At 43.1% G+C, this 24,323-nt stretch overlaps 1 protein-coding gene across 1 annotated transcript in view; it reads right to left on the bottom strand.

Moving 5' to 3' along the window:
* Window positions 1-6,006: 6,006 nt before the first annotated feature.
* LOC147890744 (uncharacterized) overlaps window positions 6,007-24,323 on the bottom strand; it is a 33,884-nt gene continuing 15,567 nt past the window's right edge. The window contains exons 2-4 of the mRNA XM_087389058.1: window positions 21,607-21,717; window positions 14,410-14,786; window positions 6,007-6,485 (exon numbers count right to left, since the gene is read on the bottom strand). Of these exons, the coding sequence (XP_087245184.1) occupies window positions 6,335-6,485; window positions 14,410-14,786; window positions 21,607-21,717 (639 nt within the window). The 3' untranslated portion in view covers window positions 6,007-6,334. The remainder of the gene's footprint in view (window positions 6,486-14,409; window positions 14,787-21,606; window positions 21,718-24,323) is intronic.

Here is a 24,323-nt window from a genome sequence, read left to right as displayed (position 1 = left end):
ATGCCTACTCGTGTCAGCCAAAAACGATGCTCGTGTCAGCCCAAGAACCTGGATTAGACATACACTATTGGCTACAAGAGCAAAGGCACCGTCTCCCCCACGGTGGCACATTGCCACAATTTGGCATCATGAATGTCGTTTAGATCAGTCATGGGATCATTGCAAACTTTTGAAGATATTGCTATGACCTAGCATTTTTCGCGAAAACGGGCTCTAATGAGACTCTTGAAGATGTTATGCAAAAAAAATCAAGTTTTTGCCAGCTATCGTTAAAAAGGGTTTTTTTCTACCTGCCCTATGATGGGAAGGGTATAGTGATGGTTCTCCTCCTTTAGAAGGTAAAATAATTTGTTATTGCTACGACCTAGCATTTTTGCCACCGCGAAAACGGGCTCTAATGAGACTCTTGAAGATGTTATGCAAAAAAAATCAAGTTTTTGCTAGCTATCGTTAAAAAGGGTTTTTTTCTACCTGCCCTATGATGGGAAGGGTATAGTGATGGTTCTCCTCCTTTAGAAGGTAAAATAATTTGTTATTGCTACGACCTAGCATTTTTGCCACCGCGAAAACGGGCTCTAATGAGACTCTTGAAGATGTTATGCAAAAAAAATCAAGTTTTTGCCAGCTATCGTTAAAAAGGGTTTTTTTCTGCCTGCCCTATGATGCGAAGGGTATAGTGATGGTTCTCCTCCTTTAGAAGGTAAAATAATTTGTTTGCATTATTGGTTGAGCCTTAGGTTCAACTTCAGTAGACCCCTTGTTTAGTTTCGCTTCACCAGTCCCTAGGCCTATTTGAGGGGGAGGTTCACTCACTTCCGGAGGTGTTACCGGAGGCCTAAGGCTATTGATGTGAGAAGCGTGAAGTGGGTGATGCGTAGACCTATGACACAACTCTCCCTCAGCTGCACTACACTGTGTGTTACGTGAACTTATGACACAACACTAGTCGGAGGTGCTACGGAGTGCTGAGAATAGAACAGGAAGAACACCCCCAAAAAGGAGATAAGAAGGAACGTCACTAATAACAAATAATGGAGAAAGTGGTAGACAAGAGCACAATGCAAGCCAGATAATAGAGAAAGCGGTAGACAAAGGAGGTGACTTTCATTCCTCTAGTATAGATGCCCTAGGAGGTGACTTTCAAAGCACCCAAACACCCCTCCAACAATAGCAGCAAGTTATGGGAGCTTTTGATGCTCCTCTCCATGATTGTAGAGGAAGAGGTCCACAGTTCTCAAGCACCTGCTTAAGTAGTGGGCTTTCTCTACACCACGGAGTGACACCATTTTCCCCCCTCCCCCCCTTTCTCTCCATCTCGCTCCACCCCCTACTATTTTCACCCTTGTCACCTGCCCCTCTCCCTTGCCTTAGCAGACTCACCTACTTCCTCCACCTCATGTGCTTCGTTTGAGCTTGGCCTCACCCCCCACCTTGGGGGAAGGTCAAGGTCATACCCTCTCCCCTGGCCTCTTCCTTGCTTTAGTAGTCTAATTCCCCCTCTTTGCGGGTGCCAAGGGGAGGAGGATCATCTTCCTAGCTTCTAGCTCCAAGTTCCTAGTAGTTGGGGCCATGGAACTACCTTGAGATCCCGAACACGTATCCTATGCCTCTAGAGTTGAAAGTTTTGATCTTGTAGCCCCAAAAATGGGTTTCGATTAGTGTGGTTGGCTCAGGGTCCTAGAAGGTAGGCCAATCTATCTAAATTTCCTAAAAGATGCAAGGGAAGGAATCTCAAGCTGAAGTACTTTATCAAACCCAATCATATGTCAGAAGGACTTAAATATAGGTTGTCTCCTTTGTTGCCACAAGTGCTTTGACTTGAGGTACCTTCACAATAATAGTGCCTTCTAAAAAACGAGAGCATGAAACAACATTCATTTGTCATGATATCTTTTATTCATGACAATCTTTGTGGATAGCTTAAACAAACTAGAATTGAGTCCACTTATCATATATTGGAAAAGATTGATTGAAAACAAAATCAGTTTTTTTTAGTGGGTGGTGGTTTGTTTTGTAGTTGCCATATCCTATTTTCTAAATATGTATATGGGACACTCTTACAACTTCTCATCGATATTGAAAGATTTGTTCAAAGCATGTTTAAAACAAATCATTATGCTTGCTTTCTTCTACTACACTTCGTAAAGGAAATTTTGATTTGCAAGTCCTCTTCAGCTTATCTTGAGAACTTTCGAAATTTTAACTCCTTAATAAATGCTTTCAAGGATGCACTCTGTCAAGAGCTTACTACATCAAAGTGTTCTTAGAAGCTGTAATGGACTTTAGTAGCTTATTGTTTTATAGTCATCTAAAAGCTCCCCATCTACAATAACTACCTCGTCTTTCATTTTGCAAAAGTCACCAGTATTAGAACTACTTGCTATGGTAGCTACTATTGAACTCTATTATTTATGTAATAAAAGAAAAAAGGGTCATAAGTGAGGGTGTATTTAATATGAGTTCTTGGTTCTCCATCGAGGATATTTTCCTAAATTGGATTCTCGATCAAATATACTCCACATCATTCATTTTGTTCCATGATGAAAAAAAGTGCATAATGAAATATCTTAAATTCCACATTGAGTTTTTATCTCATGCAAGGGCTTACAAAATAAAGTTGGAGTGGACATTAGAATGGGCATTCATTTGAAAGGGTTATAATGTATAATAAACCCAAAATGTTATTTTAAATTGTTGCTCTTTTTCAAAGTATGCTCACATATTTGAATGTATCCAAATATTGCTTTTTTTTAAATATTCAAAGAATAAAGAAGAGCATGAAAAAACTAATAGATGACAATCTAAGATAAAGAAACATTGAAACAAAGGAACAACAAGATAAGCACTGTAATAGAAAGTGCAAAATAGTGACTTCTTTTGAGGAAAGATTAAGTAAAACAAAATGCAATGAGATCCTTTATAGAATGTTTTGAGCATTTCAATTGCACCCTTAAGATGATAGAAAATTCACCAATACATGCATGCATATAATGTGAGAAATTGTTGTTCAAAATATAAATCTCTTTTGTATAAAATACCACTTTTGTTATAAAAGTTGAATAAAACCCACTTTTGACACCACATGAAAAAAAGAAAAATCTCATTTGTATAGGATGCAAGGCTTCCATGTATAAGAATGTTGCTTGAATATATTTGGCTTCTTTAAATAAAGTAGAATTCATTTTTTGGGAGTCAATGTCATAATCGACAAAAGCAAGATGCACAGTGTTCTTCTGTGTTCCTTGGATGATGAAGTATGCATAATAATTGGGATCATAGAGATATTAGAGATACATAAAAGGATGACAACACCTTCAACAATTATCAAAGCAACGTGTGCCCTCATAAGGACACCTTATACAAAGTAGATGTAGTGAATAATGCAAACCTACATAGGTATGTCGAGAACATCACTACATCATAAGGAAAGACTTTGCAAAGATGCCTTTGCAATTCTGTGATAATGAGGTCCCCCAACATTATTCTTGACAATCTCGTAGATGGGAATGTCTTGGAATTACTTATGCAATGACCTTTGTAATGGCACCTTAAAATTCACTCTTGAGTATCGATTGGTATGTTGTGTATTCTATGCTGGAATTACTTACGCAATGACCTTTGTACTGGTACCTTAGAATTCACTCTTGAGTATCTATAGGTCTGTTATTATTTTATGTAAAGGATTATAAATTTGTATATGCTGATGTTCTAGGAAATAGAAGTATGTACACATAGATGTAGCTAACGTGTACATATTGGTGTTCAAGAAAATATATGAGTGAATTGATCTCAATCATGTTGAATCAGATGCCTTGGTCCAACAATGAGGGAGAATATCCAAAGCATTTTCTAAGTTTTCCAAATATGTAGAGAATTCTGCTTGCCTAAGAAAATACCAATAGAATGGTTTAGTGGGAAAAAGATGGCACCATTGTTGTGTTTGCAAGGACCATGATGCAAACTAAGGACATGCCTAAGTATTGGATAGAAGCACTATTAGCCCTCTATCAATACTTTTTGCGATGTGGCACCAAAGGAAGCATATGGAGTCTGTACAATCTTACAAGTCACAAAATGTTTAAGCTTCCCATGATGTCTTATTTGATTTGATGAGAAATTAAAGCAAGCTAGTTGCAATCTTGGTTATAAAGAATCAAATGGAAGAGCAACAAACAAGTGATTGGTAACAATGTCAAAGATGTAGAGCTGTACACATCCATAAAATTGTAGATATCTTTGGTAATGTCAGAGATGCAAAATTACTGACATCCACAAAATATGGAATACATGATGACATCCTACCTAGTTTGAGTACGAGTAGTCACTAGAATAAGCGACATCCCCTAGGCAATGTGCAAATTCTAAACCAAACGATGCAATCCATGGTCAACATGACCATGAAGTCACATCGTCTAAGCCATGCCAAAGTGAGCAAAGGACATTGCTAAGGCATGAAGTTTAGAAGACAACTAGTAGTCTATAGGTGGGACCTATGATTTCAAGGAGGTAGCACCATCCAAGGAATGGGGTGATGCCGTGGAAGAAGAATATAAGGGCATTTCGATAGATGATGCTTGGGAGTTGGCAGAAGCACCCAAGGGAAAGAATGTCATTAGCAACAACGACAAGCTCATGAAGGAGAGGTCAATTGCTACAAACAATTTAAATCTGGGATTCTTGCCTTACATTCTATGTGTCAAGATAGAGAAAGCGAAGGGCACATTTTTAAGCCAAACAAGGTACATTGATCCAATGTTGGAGTAGTTCAAAATGTTGGATGCCATTAGGTGCCAAGTGCAATAAATAATGGTAAAGAGACAAATATATGGAAGTAGACAATGTAGAGGATTGAACCTGAGAAGTTGTAAAAGAAACACCATTCTAAAAATAAGTTATAAAGCTCAATTTAAAAATTTGCTAGATGTTCTTCTAATTGTATTGGTTTAATTTGGATAAGAATTTAATCTGTGATTCTAAGGTGATATAGGAAGAAATCAAGAATAGCTTGAGGTCCAGCTGAAAATATCATGTTGTAGTTTGAGTGAAAATATAACTCATCAATAATACAAGATATTGTTTTTCCTAATTAGGTTAATATAGGCTTAACCATGAATACCCATTAGTCTTAGAATCAAAGTAATCTTGAAATCAAGTGCCTCTTTCTATCATGAACAAACCTTGAAGGTAGGCATCTATACAAACTCAAATTTATTGTCTCGACTCAATAAATTCCAAGCTTTAGACCAAGTCATCTAAGAAGAAAAACAATGGAATTAATTCCCAAACCATGCACAATCTTTAAATAAATAGGGACTTTGTAATTCTATGGTATTATTAATACAAGACCACATTTTTAAAAGTTTACATTCACTCCTCAAAAGTGAGAGACTTGTATGATCAATAATTGGCAACCATGTACAACCTTCTCAAGCTGGGGGACGTAGATTGGCAACATTGATAACATCAAACAAAAAATTGTTGATATTATAATATAAACCTGCAATCGTCCCCCCCCCCCCCCCCCGAAACAGGATCACGGTCTTCCTAACTAGAAAAATACAGGAATCTTATAATCAAAACAATCCAAAATTAGAGTGCCTCTTTCTATTATGATCGGACAGTAAAAGCAAAACCATATATGGACTCAAATTTGCTGTTTTGACTCTATAAATTCCAAGCTTCAGACAAGTCATGTAAGAAGAAAAAAGCGATAGCGTCAAATACATTTCCAAAGTCTTTAAATAGATAGGGAGGGTGTAACTAAGGCCCACATTTACATAGGCTCGTCACATTGGATGGTGTTAAAAGGACCATTTTAGAGCAACCCATCCCAAGTAGGATGAGCAATTTGAACATGCAGTATGTACAGTAGATCTCTTTTTGAGGACTCCACAAAACCTCGTGTCATGCAATCGAAATAGTATTGACGTTAGCTTCCTTACATTGTGAACTTAAAATTATCCCTAGATATGAAAGATTTGAAAGAATACCATATCAGCTTGTTACCAAGAACTTTGAGCAGTTAACCATCGAAGTCTGTTAATATCATTCATGAAGGTGTGAGTTGGTTTGACAAGATACACGGTATCCTTATAATAAAGTACACATAGTCTCATAGTCTTATTTCACACCCTTGGAAAATAAAGAGAAGACTGCAAATAGAAATTTTGCATTCTATCATGATGAATATCTCAGACATGAATGATCACATTTTCTTTACAGCAGAATGCTATGAATCCGAGTAAGAGCTATATACGACCATACATTTTATAACAGGGCACATGGTACATGTGAATCTGGCCACAAGGTCATTTTTTCTGTAAATCCTGTGACCTTATAGGTGACTAAAGTTTGACACCAAAGCCGAGTAGCCAATTCGTGGCATTTTGGGCAACCAGAGCTTCCAAAGATGGTCATGGCTCGCTGTAACCAGAAAATCTGCTGTAGGAGACCATGCAACATCAAAAACGTGGTCACTGTGGGACCTGCAAAATAAAAGAGTACCAAGTTTTGAGTCCACCATTCATGGTAATGTGTGGATTTCAATCATAAGCACAAATTTCCATGGGGCTTAAAAAAGAATAGCCATGACAGTAGAAAAACATGCTTCAAGACAAAAAGTATAATTTCTAAATCTATGGAATGTTGGAATAGGCAAACTATGGATAGGGTTCTTAGACACGTGCTGATTTGCATGGAGTAGTGACGTAGTGTTTGCATGGGAGTTAGGTCTTGGATAGCGAGATCACAGGCCACCTTTGTGAAGACTCCTTGGTTGTGGCTGTCCTTTGGTTTTGGCGGTTTCTACTCGTGTCACCAACCTCCTGTCATTCCTGCTTGTGGCCACCTTTGGAGATCTTCTATATCTTTCATGGCACAGTGTTGTAAGTATGCAGCCAAGCTTCCCAAATGTAGTCGTTTCTTCTTTTGCTTGCAATACAAGCAGTGTCACCAAAAAATGTGTTTTGCCCAGGCAAAACATGTAGAAACGTTTCTAGGTGAAACATTTCGCCGGAACGAACAAAACACTAGTGCACTAGATGAAATGCCTTGGAACAGGCTGTCACTTGTGTCTTGACTCTTTTGAGAGTGCTCAGAATGTATGTGTGTATCTGAGAGCTCTTTTGAGAGAGAGAGACAGAGAAAGAAAGAAAGAAAGTTTATTAAAGTCTTCAGAAGACCGATGGGTCCATGAGACTGTGAAAAACCTGGTACAAACGAGCTGTGGTGGTGGAGCTACTAAACGAGCATCCACACCAATGCAAATGCAAAATATGCAAAATGTCAGTACTAAATCCAAAGTACAGCATAGTCATGTCATGTCGGTAGTCGACTATCTCATCATCATCATCATCATCATCATCAAGACATCAGGGTGGGTGTGGCAATGGGGGCATGAAATCGGCGATAGAGTGCTGTCGGCGAGAGAAAGAAAGAAAGAAAGAAAGTTTATTGAAATCTGCTAAAGACCGATGGGTCTATGAGACTGAAGAAAAACGTGATACAATGAGCAAAAGGGTGGAGCTACTAATCGAGCATCCTAACCCATGCTAGAAAATTGTGTAGACATAGTCAGTGATATCATAGTACATGTCCACCATAAACCTATGCACCCATCTTGGCATCATCATCCTCATGTGGAGACACAGTCTAATCCAATACAATACTATAGGCATATAGAACATCAAGATACACCCAACGGTGGACTAGGAAATGCAGGCAAGAAGCCTATAATGGATCGTTGTCTGCTAACTGGTGGATGAGTAACCTGTCGTGCCCTCCTGGCCGCTACCCGACGTCTGACAAGCGCCACTGTAACCCCGGTCGGCTGCACCTCCAGTCTGAAGAGAGAGGAGATGTCAATGAGTGTGATCTGTGCGTATGTCCTCTACCGGGTGTGCCGTGTCTCAGTCTCAAGGTCTCTGTCTCTCCTACTAACCGTGGTTTAGATAGCAACCTGCTTTGCTTGGAAGAACTCGGTGATCATACTCAGGGATGTTCTAGAACGAGTACAGTCCCTGCTCCTATCTCCTTCATCTGATGAGACGGTCTCTATGTCGAACTGCCTCATAAATAAAAGCTGCCAGGCATCTCTAGTCTGGGTATAAGAGTAGTCTGGAGAGGCCCTCGAATCCGTCTCTAGAAAGGCAATGGTATCGTCCACGAATCTCATAGTAAACTGGGCAACGTCTCCACCTTATGGCGCTCACACAATGTGCAGATACGACTCTCCCTAGGTATCCCCTCTGCACGCCCGCTCTCAATACGAAGTCGATGCGATGACACGCGTAATTGCTCTAAGGGTAATCCTGAGTGAATGTGGTAGGTGGACCTGATGAAACCCTCTACTAAATGTATAAGCAGTGGTCCCAATAGAAACTGAGATTCACAAGGAGCTCTGCCTGTGCTAGCCAGGTCCTGAATGTGTGTAGCTGTAGAAGATCCTCTCGGATGATTGGGTTGAATTCGTTGCCCTGGAACGGGACAAATGGAGTGTCAATGCTATACTGGGGCATTTAGCATAGTAGGACATCTCTGTCAAATCTAAAAGCTGAATATGTAAAGTACAACCAAAACCACTGTCATATATATCCTGACCATGCAAGGTGTTTCGTGCTTGTAATACACTAGTCTATGAGGCGAAGTGTATTTCAGCTTGGAGACCACCTGAAACCTAATGCATGACAATCTTCTCAATAAGCCCAAAAGGGGAAAATATTTGATGCAACTCATCCAATGTGATAGGGTACAACGGATTGTAGATGTTAATCGAAAGGGTTCCATTGGGCTGAAATCCTTTTGTGCGTCGAACATCTGCCATAAAACCCCGTGTGGTGCGGAGAATGCATCCTAGCTGTCTGACTGGTCCCCATGCTGGGGTATAGGCTGCTTACCTTTGTCCAGTAATGCATGTGCGGTGACCTGGCCAACCTGCTGAGAGATTTGCTGACCGATCTACTGTCCCAACTGTAGAGATGTACTGAGCATGGAGGAGAATGCCGCAAGGAATTGAGCCTGCACATCCCGAGATGTAGGAGAGAGCAACTGAGTGGTAGTAGGAACACATGTACCACGGTCCACAAGTGGATGCACCCACTGTGGGAGACGTATGCTCATGCTGAGAAGCCTTATCCTTGTCATGTAGTGCCTCCTCAACACAAGGGACACACTTGGGTGCCATGGTGAATTGCCACAAGAGAAAGGAAGGTTGAATGTGGCTAAGAAAGTTCCAATCTGGAAGACACGGCTGCCCCACAAGCGAGTGCGAATGCAAGCAAAGAAAAGAAGGCAACTCAAGAGAAATAGGCGGCCAAAACTTGCTGTAATGAGCACTTGATATAGTGAGAAGAACCACTAAAAATGTCGATGGAGAAGCTAGGGATGCAGGTCAATGAAGAGGCTTCGAACCGGAGCCCGAATGAGCCCAAATGGGGCTATGGAAGGCCTTGGAAAGAGGCTGGAATAACTCTTTCTTATTTTTATTTTTATTTTGTTGGGAGCGGGGGTTGGGTCCTAGATCGCTTGAGACTGTTGGGACACTAACCTAAAGACCACTAAGACAATTAGGATAGTTAGACCACCAATAGTTAGCCTAACCTAACCTTAGTTAGATTGACCTAGCCTAACTAACCCAACCCGAGGTGCTAATCTAACCTATGAATTAATAGGTGCTACTATAAGGTTTTACAGAGGCGTGGACGGGCGCAATTGGCGACATCACGATGGATATGGGCGGTGCAAGGGCAGAATTCCACATCATGGTTGTTCATCAGTTTGCTAGCATCTCATGGCTAGGATCTCGAGTGCCGATGCGTGTAAGGCGATGCTCTCATGTGTGCTGACACTAAGCAACCAATGGTTATCGACTACAACGTCCAACAGCTTTTGCTCGAATGACCCACACACGTTGAGCTAGCAGTCACTTATGGAGAAGCAGTTGATTCGTCTGTCGGACGGACTGTTCACGAATGACACCAGACGGGTGGTCAATTGGTTTCAACGAGGGATTGACTATCCGTTCCCCTAATCATCCAACTCGTCGAATGACTGCCTTGCCCCTTTGGTAGAGCTCTTCGCCTCTCTTTGCAAGCAGAGTTAGGCATTTGTTCTAAAGATTCAAGGAGAGCCCTTTGTTTGCGAAAAGCTCTCTGCTTTGCTTCTGAGCGTCAACTCCAACGTCAAATATTTACAACACTCCTTAATGAGTGCTATTCCTTCACGATAAACTGCCCATTTTACCATCCTTCTTGGCAACCTTAACCTTGGCTAATTCTGTTGCCTTATCCTTAAGTTGAGCTCTTGTGACTTCTTCAGCTATCCATATATTAGTTCCTTTCAGCTTATGGGGATCTCGTATAATCTTTATATGTACATCTCGTGAGTTGAACGTAATGATAGCATGACCATTACGCTAATCGATCCTCCAAACTGCTCTAGCTTCACCATCGTCATCAAGATCATCAGGATTGTCATCTGAGTCAACTGTCCAGTCAATAGTAGGCATGGCTGCTTTGACATTTGCAAAGGTATCATTGAATGAGTCCTCTTCTTTATACCATCCATCCGGGAGCCCCCCAATTCTGATTTTCAGCGCATTATCCGTTCTAGCTGCATGTTCTTTAATCTCTTCCTAGATATCAGCTTTGTTTACCTTTGTATCAAACTCCACAATCAATTCTTGCTTGGCTGTCACTTCAGTTTGGACTAGATTCTTGACTGCAGCGACTAGTTGGGGGGGAGGGGGAGGAGCATTGCAAGTCTTACAACCTCTTCAATGACTTCCTTCTTACCAGGTCCTTCCAAAGCTTGGATTCGAGCTACATCATCTGCCGGTTGTATTCGTAATTCTCGCACTTGATTCTGTAGGAAGCAAATCTATTCGTGATACCCAATAATGGGTTGGTCAAAAAGACCACCTCGTTCATATATATCTGCATATGGGGAAGGTGTCTTGGCTGTGACTGAAGCGTATCGGGCTCTACTGTAGGAGGTTGCTGGGTTTTTTACGAAGAGGGTCAGCTGGGCCATATCTAATATACCCCCTGGCTAAGCTAACCCTCTAAGTTGAGCTAGGGGTTTGGCTCAGCTAGGGGTTCCTAAACTCAAACTGATAGAGCTGCAAAGAGTACTCCCGCGACCTGCTGACGGCTTACTAATGAGCTGTTGCCGACGCTGACGGGCTGCTAACGGGCTATTGACAGGTTAGATGGAAAGCTGAGAAAGAAAGAAAGAAAGAAAGATGTATTTACGTCTACGGGAGGCCTCGCGGGACTATGAGACAAAGTACAAACCAAAAGTGACTCATACAAGCCGCTCTAAGCTAGAGCAAAGCGCTCTCTAAGGTCTGGGTCTCAAGAAGGAAAACAGCCACTTGCCAGATCTGGATGTGCCAAGAACTCTCCAAGTGGGCCGAAACCAATAAGGGCATCTGAACGCATAGTGATCCTCTGTCTCGGTCTCTTGCATATCACATAATGTGCAGACCCGTCGCTCGCATGGGATGCCCTCCGCTCGTCCCGTCCCAATCCTTTGCTCGTCCTATCTCATCCTGTCTCTCGTGTGGGATGCCCTTTGCTCATCCTGTCTCAACCCATAGCCTATGTGAAGATACTTGAAACTAAACAATCGAGACCCTCAATGCATGTGGGAGATGAATCTAGGTGTAGCCCGACAGTTCGATGAACCCCTCCTCTAAGTTTTGTAAGCAATGATCATTGTAGAAGCTGAATTTCACCGAAAGCTCAGTAGGTACTAACCAGGTCCTGAATGTATAGAGCTGTAAGAGATCCTCTTTGATGACATGGTTCACCTCCTAACAGGCAAGTGGAATAAAAAAAGAGCCTCAAGGCTATACTGAAACGGTGGCAATCTGTCCATTTGTAGCCCTAGGCCTGCGAACCACTTGCATGTCCGAGCGTACCAACTCCTCTGATCCCCCTCTGTCTCCAATGCCATAAATGAAGTCAAGGCTAGCCATGATATTCTGTGTCGTCATGCTGTCATGGTACCAAAGTCCCTGACCCCATGGAGGTTGTGACCACCTAGAAGACCGCAGCAAGCTATAGAGGGTTGGCCCCAAACTCAGCAAGTATGATCTAATGCCGGACCAATGGCTTACCTCAGATCATCCATGCGAGAAGAAGAGCCTGAAGTCTCTTTATGTGGGACCAATATGTTTCCTATAAGTCCGTCCCCCAAAAGGTAGTCTCTGTGGGATGAAGTAAAGGGCGCGCTAGGGCCCATGCTGAGTGCTATGCTAAACTAAAGAGCCCAAGAGCACAAACTCAAAACTCAAAAACTCAAAACTGAAAACTGAGAGATTTGGGGGGGAAGAGAGAGAGAGAGAGAGAGAGAGAGACCCCTGCAACAAAATGCAGCAAAAGGGAGGGGCTGAGCAGTAAGAACTTGGAAGAAACAGGTGCAGAAGTTTGAACCTTGAGAGTAGGGGCCGGATCTGCAAGGTGAGGTTGAGAGGAGGCAAGAGGAGGGAGCTGAGAAGGGGGCTGAGAGAAGGTGGGCTCAGAGGAGGGGCTCAGAGAGGAGGGCTGAGCAGTGAGAAGAGGAGGGGGCTAAGAGAAAGGGTGGGCTGAGCTGTGAGAGGTGAGTGAGCTAAGAGGCTAGTAGACTATAGGCTGGTTAGATAGGAGAGAGTGGAGGGCTGAGCAGTGAGGCAACGCGAACACAGTGCTGTTCCTCACTGTTTTTGGGATTTTGCTGATTCCACGCTGCACTAAAAGGGAACATGCGGGAACACGTTTTGGAGCGCATTCCGACAACAAGGGAACATGGCTCCCTGCCGTTCTAAACCTGGTACACGTTCGAGAACGTGGAATGAGTTCGGGAACACCGTTCTTTGGTAACTATGCTTTAGAGTCTTCCAACAAGAAGGTGGCCAATTTCTTGAATGGCAACAAGATGAGACACTACATCAAAGAATGTAGAAAGAAGGCAGCTAACAAGAAGAACAAAAACATAAAACCTTGAGAAGAGACCAAATCCAATAGAAAAACGTCATCAACAAGGAGCGATTCATCACCATCAATGATGAATCACTTGAGGAAATGTGATAAGCAATGCAGATGATGTGTGGTATGTTGATAGAAATTCTCTCCAAACACGACATACAAGCGGAAATGGTAGACCCATCTTCATCCCCACTGTCAATAGGGACAATTCTAGGTGTGAGTAAACAAGATAGGTAACCAGCATGAGGGAGATCACAATGTTGACATAAGCACCCTTTGTTCCCAAACTTTGCAAGTGTTCTCTCTACTCATGCAACAAAGGACAAGAAGGTTGAGTTTTACAAGGAGAGTGTCAGCACCCGTGACAAAGATAAGTACATGGTTGCTAAGGTTGCGCTGATGACAATCTCTAGAAAGTGACAACACTGACAGCTCATGTCGAAGACCAACTCAACAAGTTGTGGCATGATGGGTATCAACATCTCAGCCTAGATCAATCTCTGGGATGAAGGAGAATGCACTGGTGTGAAGTCTACCTAGATCCCCGGATATGTGTCGGACTTGCATAATGGGCCAGCAAGCAAGGCAATCATTTCAAAAAAATCAAACTTCAACATGAGCATTCTATCTCTTTTTTACTTTCAACATGAAGATAGGGGTCTACTTCTTGTGGGGAAACAAAGAGTCATCTGCATTCCATAAATTCAACCAAAGCTCGCCATAGTAAAAAAATGAAACTAAAAAATGTTAAGACTTTTAGGACCAACAAGGGGCATGAGTTTATCTACATGGCATTTGACATGCATTAAAGATTCGAAGGGCTCAAGCACTACTTACAACAACTTACAATTTATAACAAATTAACACTACCATCCAACAAAATCATTTGATCAAGTTTCCTAAGGATCTATTCAAACTCTAATCCAAGCACATTATCAACATAATATTGATACAAACCATATAGAGTTTTCATCTGGCTAGAGCTTCTTATTAATATATGTCACGATCTGTGACGTATTCCTTTCTCTATACCTTAGACTTTTGGATGGTTTAATGAATGGACACTTGTAGAAGGGTATGCCCTTTCGACGGGACACTTCCTATGAGGCACAACCCTTCACAAGAGACATTCTATTGAAGAGACACTCCCATTGTAATGTACCCTCTCATCAAGGGTCACACCCTTCACAAGGGGTACACACCTCTTCATGCACATACACTTTGGAGTACACACCTTTTCATGTGTGACTCTTCACTCTCTATATAAGAGAGGCCCAACTGTATGGATGACACACTACAGACACTAAAGCAATACAAATATTCCTTATTCTCTGCTATTTCAGTCTCCTTTCTGTTCCTTAGCACATTTCTAAATATAGTAAATCTAGGATTTCTTACAATATACTAATGTATTCTTTGCATCACAAGAAGGTGATGAACATACCTTAAAGCATGAAGACATTCAAAAGTGGATGTATCAAAAAGCCTTACAGTAGTGTCACCACAAGTAGTTGCCAACAATCTGCTAAATGGAGAGAAAACCACCCGTTTCACCTCACCACAATGTTCTTCCAGCACTTTCAAAACATTTCCTGTGCGAAGGTCCCAAACTCGGCAGGTCTTGTCATCACTTCCGGTGGCAAGTAGATTACCAGAGCTATCAAAATCAACACCTATCACATCCTCCAGATGCCCCCTGAGTGTGCGAATGCTTTCTGCAGATCGTGGATCCCATATCTTTGCTGTAAGATCGAAAGATGCAGTTGCCAGCACATGCCCTTGAGGTTGGTAGCAAACTCCATACACTCCATGCTGATGTCCCTGAAAAGGCACTCACAAATGAGAAGATTCGTATGCTAACAGGCCCTCAAAAGCATAACAACAAGTGTCCATTCAGAAAAAAGGGGGGGCTCAGGAATATTAACGAAGTTATCTCAAAACAATAACAGCCCTTCCAATGCCAATTTTGGAGACCAAAAAGACCCAAGACCTGAGGACATCGTTATATCCCAGGAAATCAGCTTTTAATTTGAACTTTATGTTAAAAACCAAGGTGGAGGGCCTAGAGCTGCATAAGACAACCAAGTCCAAGATTGTGACTTCAATATAGGCACAAACTGCATGGAAGGGCATTACATTTTGCCCAGAACTACTAACAGTCATGGTGTGACCTGTTGAAAACTTATGAAGGTCTGGCTACAGATGTAAATCCTGCCATGGAAGTGAAGAATGAAGAGCCACAAGGCGCCTATACCCACTTAGCCAAGGGTTCAAGGAGGCACATGTCAACAGAAGTGCCTTATATTACTGACATGAAAAGTGCTAGAGGTAGAGTCTCAAATCAGTAACCTCTTTGTACATTCATGCACCACTCCCCTTCTCCACCCATGCTATAGCACAAATTCAGAATGTATTATGGGAGGGTCGTACTTTCTGCCACCTTTTTCTCATTCTCCATAGATTTCGGCTTTACTTCTATTTTGTAAAATATAATTAATCTCAAGAGGAATATGAGTTCAAATATAAACACGATGACGAAAAACTAGACTTGTGGTCACAATTACAGGTCTTCCAAAGGCAAGGGTGAGTGGCTAGCTGGCTGTGTGTGCGTGTGCGTATTTTCATCCCAAAAAAGTGTATGCGTGCGTGTGTGCATGCATGTGCGTGTGTGTGTGTGTGTGTCCGTTCTGCTTGTTTGTACCTGTCCATTCTGTCACTCCGTACTTTGTCGTACTTTTTTATGTTCTCTCCATACTCCCTTGGGCTTCTGCTGTCTTTCTGTTCCTTCTCTCCCTCTGCTACAATGGCGGATTGCCCTTATGAGAAGACCTTTCACAAAGAAAGATCACTTCACAGCAAAAAGCAAAAGCAGGTAATGGGTCAGGATGACCTCTACATGCCTCTGTAGAGACTCAGCTGGTATATGAAGTAATGCATGAGGGCTTTGAGGATACAAGGAAAAGTTGGAATGATCCGATTCCTAGATGATATTTTCCACCCTGTGAAGGATTATGTCAAACATGCCATCATTATTTTCTTTCTGGGATGGGTGCCTGCTACTACAGATGTTGGTAATTGGTTGACTAGCACCCTGGGTGGTTGCTATGTCAAGAAAGTGCATTATGCAGCGAGGGCTTTTTTTGAAGTGATAATGATTGATGAAGAGCACAGACAGGTTTTACTGGAGCACTCTCCGCTCTTCTATGGCCAACAGATGGTCCATGTATTGCCTTGGTCTCCTACCAGAGATTATCAGGCATTGATTTGGCATCGCTCCCTATATGGGTAGAAGTTGTGGCTGTATGGGTAGAAGTTGTGGATTTTCCTCAATGCATGGCTTCTCTATTGCCAAAAGTTGCAGCCTCTCTTCGTAAGGTGGTTTGTCCACCAAGACCAAATGGCAATTCGAATCGCTTTTGGATTATGTGGGACGCAGACAATCCCACACCGGCTTCTTATTCAGTTACTACCAATAATGTTTCCATGGGCAATGCTTTTTACAAGGGATACATAAAAAACTGTAGCTATGCATAAGATGCCATTAGGATTTGACTAAGGAACCCCGTCTGAATCTATAAGCTGAGAAACACTTTCTCTATGATGCCTCGGTCCATGCATAGAGAAAAAGTGCTTATTGACTCTTCCCCCCATCTATATTCAAAATGACTATCTAACATGAAAGGCATACTCTTCTCTCTGATCTAGTGAAACCTGTTGTTGAGCCCTTGCTGTAGCAACGCGCTCCTGAATCCAAGCATCTGTGGGACTTTTACGCTATTCTCTCTCCAGGGCTGCTAATTGTTGTCTGAGGCAAATATCGCACCTAAGAATCTCTGCTCGTCTCATACTAGCGCCAGTGTCGACTCTCATAGGAATCAGTAATAGCAAAAAGAGCTGCTGCCAGAAGTGAAGAAGATCCTACTCCATCCTACAAATGAGACACTCAAATCTCAACATATCCTATTTGAGGCATTCAATGCATCTAGAATCGTAATACTGGCCGAGCGGCGTCTCAAGTGAGTCTTAGAAATCAACATAGCCGCCGGAAAATGATCCAAAGTGGAAACCCCTAGTACAATGCATACTAAACCGCCTCTATCCAGTGCCCAATCAATTGTCTCTCCGTGCATGGATGGGCAGCTATAGCCTATAAAAGGCATCATCTATCCAAGCATCTTTGCCACTGTACTGAAAGAGAAAGGCATCCCAAGTTGCTATCTCCAGTGAGTGAATGCCACCTCTGAAGGCAACTCCACCATGTTGAAGTCACCTCAATAATACATGACTCTATAATGCGGGTCCAAGAGAGAAGTTTCTTCTAGAAAAGGACATAGCCCCTCCATTGTTGAGGGCATAAAGGTTGAGAAAAGGCCAACCTAACATCCTCCAATCAAAAGAAGGATCCACTCTGAGGGTGTGATGATATCATGTCCCACCACTAGGGAAAGAAAAGAGTCTAAAACTTAAGTACATGTTCCTCCCCTAGTGCCCAAAGCCGACGACCGAAAGCAATTTACCTGCACAATCTCTGGCATCCAGCTTGCATTCCCGAATAAAAAGAACATTAATAGAATTCCCAGTGACACCTGAATGAAGCTAATTATGAATAAGGTGCCTTCAACGACAATGTTATACACCACTAAGGCCCTGTATATTCCAGCTAACAAACCTCATCGTCGGTAGGAGTAAATAGAATAGAACATCTTACCCGACCTAGTGGCGAAGACAACTCCCTCCTGAGACGAATATCTCTTGGAGTAATGCAAGACGAATATCTCTTGGAGTAATGCAGAGAACCGAGGGGGGAATCTACTGAGGAAAGAACCCCCACACCTATGGAGGGTGACGCCCTATCGATAGGTATACTACGAGCCGCATCACCAAAGGTAGAGGGCACAAACTCCTCATCATAATCTACCAAAGGACAAAAAAAGTTCCTCTGAAATAGGCCTAGCTCTGCAGAGTGTGTAAGATCCCTACACTTCAAGAACGTAAAGAAGTAGAAGCAAGATCCTTGCCTCGGTCAATGAGGGAGACTGAAGGGCAGAAGAGGAAGGGGCCTGCTTAGATGGATCGGTTGGGCCTAGAAAAGGATATGCAGGAGAAGCATTTGTGGCCCTATCCAAGGCTAAGCTTGGAGCAATGCTGGCTGCAACCTAAGAAGAGTCAAGGGTATCACTAGTCGCAAACCAAAACTGGAATATCAGTGGCCTCAATGGGGATGGGGTCCGGGGTAAACGAAGGCCCCTCCTTAACTGTGGGGGGTAAAGGAGCAACAACTCTAACCGCTACCCAAGATGGGAAAGGGGCAAAACATACAACGGGTGCCAGATGAGAAGGCTGTGCCACAGGAACATTCGAATGAGGGGCCACACCAGAAGCTTTCTTGTGTCTCTTATTCTTTTCTAGGAAATCTTTAGCAAAATGTCCAAAGGTTCTACAAATCTGATACTAGTCTACCTACAAGCAATCTCAACTCTCTGCCAAAGAAGAGAACCATCAATCGTTGGAGCATGATGTGGTCATCAGAAATGTTAGGGTCAAAGACAACGACCCTAGTTCCTATATGTCTCAAGACACAAAGACTAGACTGAGACTAGACAAATGTAGACTAGGGAAATAGTACACCTAGTGTGCACTTATCTCCAACACATCCACCATAGTGTTTGATCGTGTGGCAATAGTTGCATCAAGCCCTAGTTGGAGATTCAATGGATATTTTGTATATGGCATGCATTTCCATTGGAAAGACCCCTAAGGTTTTTGATAAGGCAAAGCTCAAACCGTATGGATGAGACTTTGTCTAGATTGTTGGAGGAGACTTCAACAACTTTGAGTTTGCAAAGGACAAGCTTGATGGGGCTTCTTTTTTCAAACAATATATATATAATATATATAAGCAAGAAGCCCCTGTTGGAAAGGTCACCTCCCCATCTGTAAGCCCCCATATGAGGAGGGCATGGGGGGGTGAACCTAGTGTCTGAGAGAAGGCCACATGGGCAGCACTATGGTTGCCATGGGGGCAGAGACCAGAGAAAGAGAAAAGAAAGAGAGGGGGCTGTCAAACGGGCAGCACCTCACATCAAAAGAAGAGAGGAGGGTACTTGGTTGATCTGCAGGAGCATAAGGCGGAGCAGAGGACAGCAGCAGGGACCCAAGAGAAGAGGCGTCTCATGGCAGGGTGCTGCAGCAGCAAAGGCGCACACGTGCGGGGCAGGATTGGGGCCTGCACAAGTGCCTGTGAATACTGGAACAGCTGCAGCAAAGGGCAGCCTAGCAGCAGCCCAAAAGGGCCTGGCTAGGGGCCTTTTATAGGGCTGGTTGGACCAGCCAACCAGGTCGGCCAGCAAGCAGACTGGTCGGCCAGGATGCTGCTGACTGGTCGGTTTTATTGCAGCCCCTTGGGGGCCTATAAAAGAAGGGCTTCCAGGCCGTCACATCTTCTGGAGCAGCCATTCACAAGCAGATTGGAGCAGTGGAGCAGCTACCTTGGGGCCTACATTCAGGAGGACCAAGAGGCCCTGTGTGCTGCAGACAAAGCTTGAAAGGGGCTGCCTACCTAGGCTGACACACAGGGCGCAAGGTTGAGAAGATCATTCTGGACAAAAAGTCTACAGATGCTCGAGTTGGAGCACGCAGGCTCGAATCTAGAGATAGCCGACAGATAGGAGAAGGACCTTGTGGTAAGATCAGAGGACCACACTGTTGGTGGGACTCTGGATCTATCTCTATTGTATTGTGTCCATAGCTTTGGACGGAAATATATTATTTTGGTGGTTTCTATATCTAGCTGGTTCATTGTCTATTGATGAGTCTACACATCTATCTGATGCACATTAAGTTAAGAAGTTTGTGATTCCACACCCCACACCACACTGTGTGAGCTGCTGGGCTATTCTATCAGTCTTCCGCTGTGCGTACCCTCTGTTGGTCCATTCTAACAGCCCCATCAAGCAATTCATTGTTCCCATTAGGGGACACCACCCCTGGAGAGAGGTAAGCTTAATCAAGATATCGAGCAGCCTTTGACACTCCTTTGGCCAACACCACCATGATGGACTCTTGGAGAGATTAGATAGGTTCTATATTGGCAAGTAGCCATGGCGTAGAAGAAAGTGTGGATTATGGATGTGCCCTAACAAGAGAAGGAGGTTCAGCATGCCATAGCACAGATTTGGATAGTGGAGGATGCCCTACTGTAGAATGGATGGGCTAGGTGGACAGAGGTCCAACCTCAACCATTGAGACCCCTCCAAGAGAGACAGCAGGCAACTTGGCCTTCATTGAGAGCCTTAGGAAGTAGGAACCTGATTCCCAATGGTTAGAAAATAGGAATAAATGTGCCAAACTAGCTTTGCAGGAATCCGAGGCTAGACAAGCAACGTACTCACATCACTCTTCTCGTGTCAAAGGGTCAACTAGGTACACGATGATGCATCGGTTTTTCCACACCACAGACCCACATTCATCTGGAATTCAACTCCGAAGACTGAGAGTCCACTCCCCTCAAACCCAAGGAGAACTTGGAGGAGATGGTCTCATATTCCTACAATGGTCCCCCCACAAATGATAAGGCAGTTTGGATAAGAGTGGCCTCGTCTCTTTATAGATCAGCCACATTGATAGTAGATACCACCTCATCTGGGAAAACATGGAAAATCAAGAGGTCCAAATGATCTATTGTTCTACCAAGAACAATCTATGGATATATTCACCAAGGCTCTATCTGCCAAAGGAGAAATTTTCCCTATGCATGCATCTCCTTGATATACATGATAACTTTTATCAACAAATGCGGCTTAATAATGTAATCTCTAAGAATCAAGTCTAACTGCTACACCATTTTGCATTACAGGGGGATTGTTGGGCTTATGCTCATCATGGATAGGATAATGCCCTCATGGCTTGCAAACACGTTCGGATCAAGAACGTGACTCTGGTTTGATGAAGGAGTCTAGGGTCCCCGAGAGGATGGTGCAATAATAATTTTTTGCACCATAAATGCGGCACTATGCCACGTGTCACTCTAAGACTTTAACTTGTTCTAGGGTTCACAGTTTTCTACAACACTCACGCTTTTTTTGTTTTTCAAAGTTGTGTGCAATTCATTTCAGCTATCAAGCTTTCTTCAACATTTGTGTGTTCACTTCCCCCTTCACAAACTTTACAAGGACTACACTCTGGGCTTGTCATTGGATAGCAACAAGCATTTGACTACAAATGCTCGAAATAACTAAGCTCACCATTAGTGTGCTTGATTGAAAGTAAAACTTTTAAAAGGAAGTTGAGATCGGATACGAACAAAACATGTTTTCTGTGAAACCACTCCAACAACCATGAAATGAAAAATCATGACAAATCGTTCAAGGCTCTTTTTGGCCCGCAAAGCCCTTGTATTGCCTAAAGGGCCACCTTTGTTGCATCAAAATGCAAACATCCCACATGAATGCATGTGTGAATACACGTGTCCACAAAAATGAACGTAGCATGCAGATGCATCTTTTTTTCAGGAAAAAAAGAGCATGCAGATGCATCTGTGCAAGCATGCTTCGCGATTGAACATAACATAAGGAAGCAACCATATTAATTATTCACCTTGCATTTACTTAAATTCGATGTATACCAAAACTGAGATAATTACCTTCAAATTGGTGGTGCACAAGCCTTTTTCTGCATCCCAAATTTTGCAAGCCATATCATCAGATGCCGTAGCCAATAAATGGGTCCCATGCTTGAAAGCAAGTCCATTCACCTAGTTAACAAAAAAAAGGCCACACAAACAAAGATTTGCAATTCTCTTGGTCAAAAGCTTCCACAGTTTACATCACCAAGATTTGTTCATCGACAGGAAACACCAAATAACCCTAAGCCATAAAGATCAATTTACATCTCCACGATTAGTTCATTTCTGGGAAACGGCAGATAACCCCAAGCCATACAAGAAAAGTCTCTGCACCAGTGGAAAAAGAAATTCTAAAATGTTACCCAATAAAAAGTTCATTTCTTAAAGATGCCAAGTTAAAATCAAGTAAGGTAACCCACCACCAGACAGCAATAGATAGAATTATATGGCACTGCTTGTCATCCCTGCTACCACCTCTCAGATGGACAATCTTCGGATGAAGTGACATGGTAACTAGTACGTTGAACGACGTCTACATAGCAGAACGCCATGTGACAATGAGGACAAGTAGGGTCAGCCTTGAACCTGGATCTCCACAGGTTCATTGCAATCCCTCCATGAATAGAAAGCCAAAAGAAAAGAGTGATCTTTCTATTCCTGAGGAATTTCCAGAGCCTACGCCAAAAGTTCTTCTGCACAACTACGGAGATCTGAAAACTATCCCAATGTGGCGCTCTAGAGGGCCTCCAACCTCTGCTGCTGAGCTGAAATCTCTGGGCATTTCTGATTGTGTAGCGAAAGAAGGGGAAGCTCTTCTCTGTGCCCCTCATCAATCCAGTCCCACTGCAAGAACCTAATAGGGAAACCACCATACAGCCAGAGTTTCCAAGACCCCAGCACAAGGAGAATAGGATCAGGGTCAAGATACCACTATGAATCCCAGCCCCACTCCATGAAACCTGCAATCCTGACAAGCTGAAAAGCAACCTCCAAAAGAATATCATCAGAAGATCTAATAAGTTTGCCTCCCGATCGAACATCAAAGACAAGGGTATCCTCATGTGCATCCTGCAGTGCAATAATCTATAACAAAATGCCCATCCCTGAAAACGCTCCCCACTAAGTGAACTCTGTGAGCATCATGTCATCTGTGTCAATCCACTCTGGCGGAAAGGCTGCCTGTATCTGCTATATCTTGAGTGCACTCCCTCTGAGGTGGCCAACTGCTAAAAGTCTCTGATCCTCTGGAAGTCTCATAAAGGCCTGCCAAGTACCTACAGTAGAGGCAGGTCCCCTCTCCCATCTAGACCATTGCATATAATGTGACACTCCAAGTGGCCTGCCATGATCATCCAAAATCGAGTCATTCCACATGACTAGCTGCCAATGAATTTCTTCACGAGAGGTGGGTGGAACTCTGCGAAGTGTGTTTCTGAAGCAGCCCCAAGCTTTCAGAATGGCAAGCATGAGAGGTAAAGGGGGAGATTTGAGATGGCTGAAGTAAAGATCCATCTACTGCTGTCCAACCAATCTCCCCCATGAGAAGGAGAACAAGACTGAATGTTGCGAGAGAAAAAATCCTTCCAGGGCTCCTGTCCAGGCATCAATCCACATACTACAAACTTGCAGAACAAGGCCATATACTGCAAGTTCGGGTCAATAATATTGAGACCTCCTCTTGTGGGGAGAATGAGGGTCTCCCAAGCCACCCTAGCTACAACATCTGAGGTGCCATCTAAACCACTCCATAGGAAGTTTCTGATAGGTCTCATGAGCTGAGCGATACAACTTCTAGATCTGCACCAACATGAGCAGACAAACCAGGCAGTGCCCAACAAGACCTGGTTCACGACCACAACTCTGGATGCAAGGTCAACTCTGGCTGACCTCCAAAAGATGAGTTTCCTCCTGATACTTTCAACACGGGAGCGAACTGTTGTGCCGAAGAGATGCCCACCCCAACCTGGCATCTCAGACACCTAACGGAGACACCCTTCTGAATCCAAGTGAACCCTATGTTAATCCCCAGACCTGGAGTGTCCTCATCACTGATCCAAAAACCATTGGATTTGTTCCAATTAATGTGTGCACCTGCTGCAATGCAAAACAAATCCAATGCCGTCCTGAATGAATTCTGTAGGATCGATTGAAAAGAGAGAGTGCAAGTTGCAAAAGAGTCGATGGATTAGCCGTCACGTCAAAACTAGTATAGTGAAAAAGGAGTACAAGGTACTTGTACCTAGACCTAGGACTAAGTGTCCTAGGTGTCACATAGGACTAAGTGTCCTATGTGGCCTAAAAGGCACTAACACTACAAGTGCCCATATTTATGCCTACAAGGCACATACCATGGCCTATAGGGCATCACTAGAACCACCACGAGATGGCCTACAAACCCCCCTCCATGGGATGGGCTGAAGTACTCTAGAAACGTCTCAGAATACCTGGTATTTTTTGGTCATGGTGGCACATGTTCATCTAAAAGGATATAGCCACCTATAAATGTACAAGGGATGTCAGATCATGTAACAAAGGAACCAAGTGTAAAGCCTGTCGAAAGACTTCAAACTTGGGACGAGGAAGTGCCTTTGTAAACATATCTGCTATGTTGTCCTCTGTGGGAAGATAGGACAACTCTATGTCTCCTACTGACAACCGCTCCCGAACATAATGATAATGAACTTCAATATGCTTGGTACGCGCATGAAACACTGGGTTACGCACAATGGCCAAAG

Source organism: Dipteris shenzhenensis, chromosome 18 (genome assembly GCF_047967505.1).
Source record: "Dipteris shenzhenensis isolate YYH24624 ecotype China chromosome 18, Dip_SZ_1.0, whole genome shotgun sequence".
Lineage (NCBI taxonomy): Eukaryota > Viridiplantae > Streptophyta > Polypodiopsida > Gleicheniales > Dipteridaceae > Dipteris > Dipteris shenzhenensis.
The sequence above is the reverse complement of the archived record's forward strand: the minus strand, read 5'-3'. Positions and strand labels throughout refer to the sequence as shown.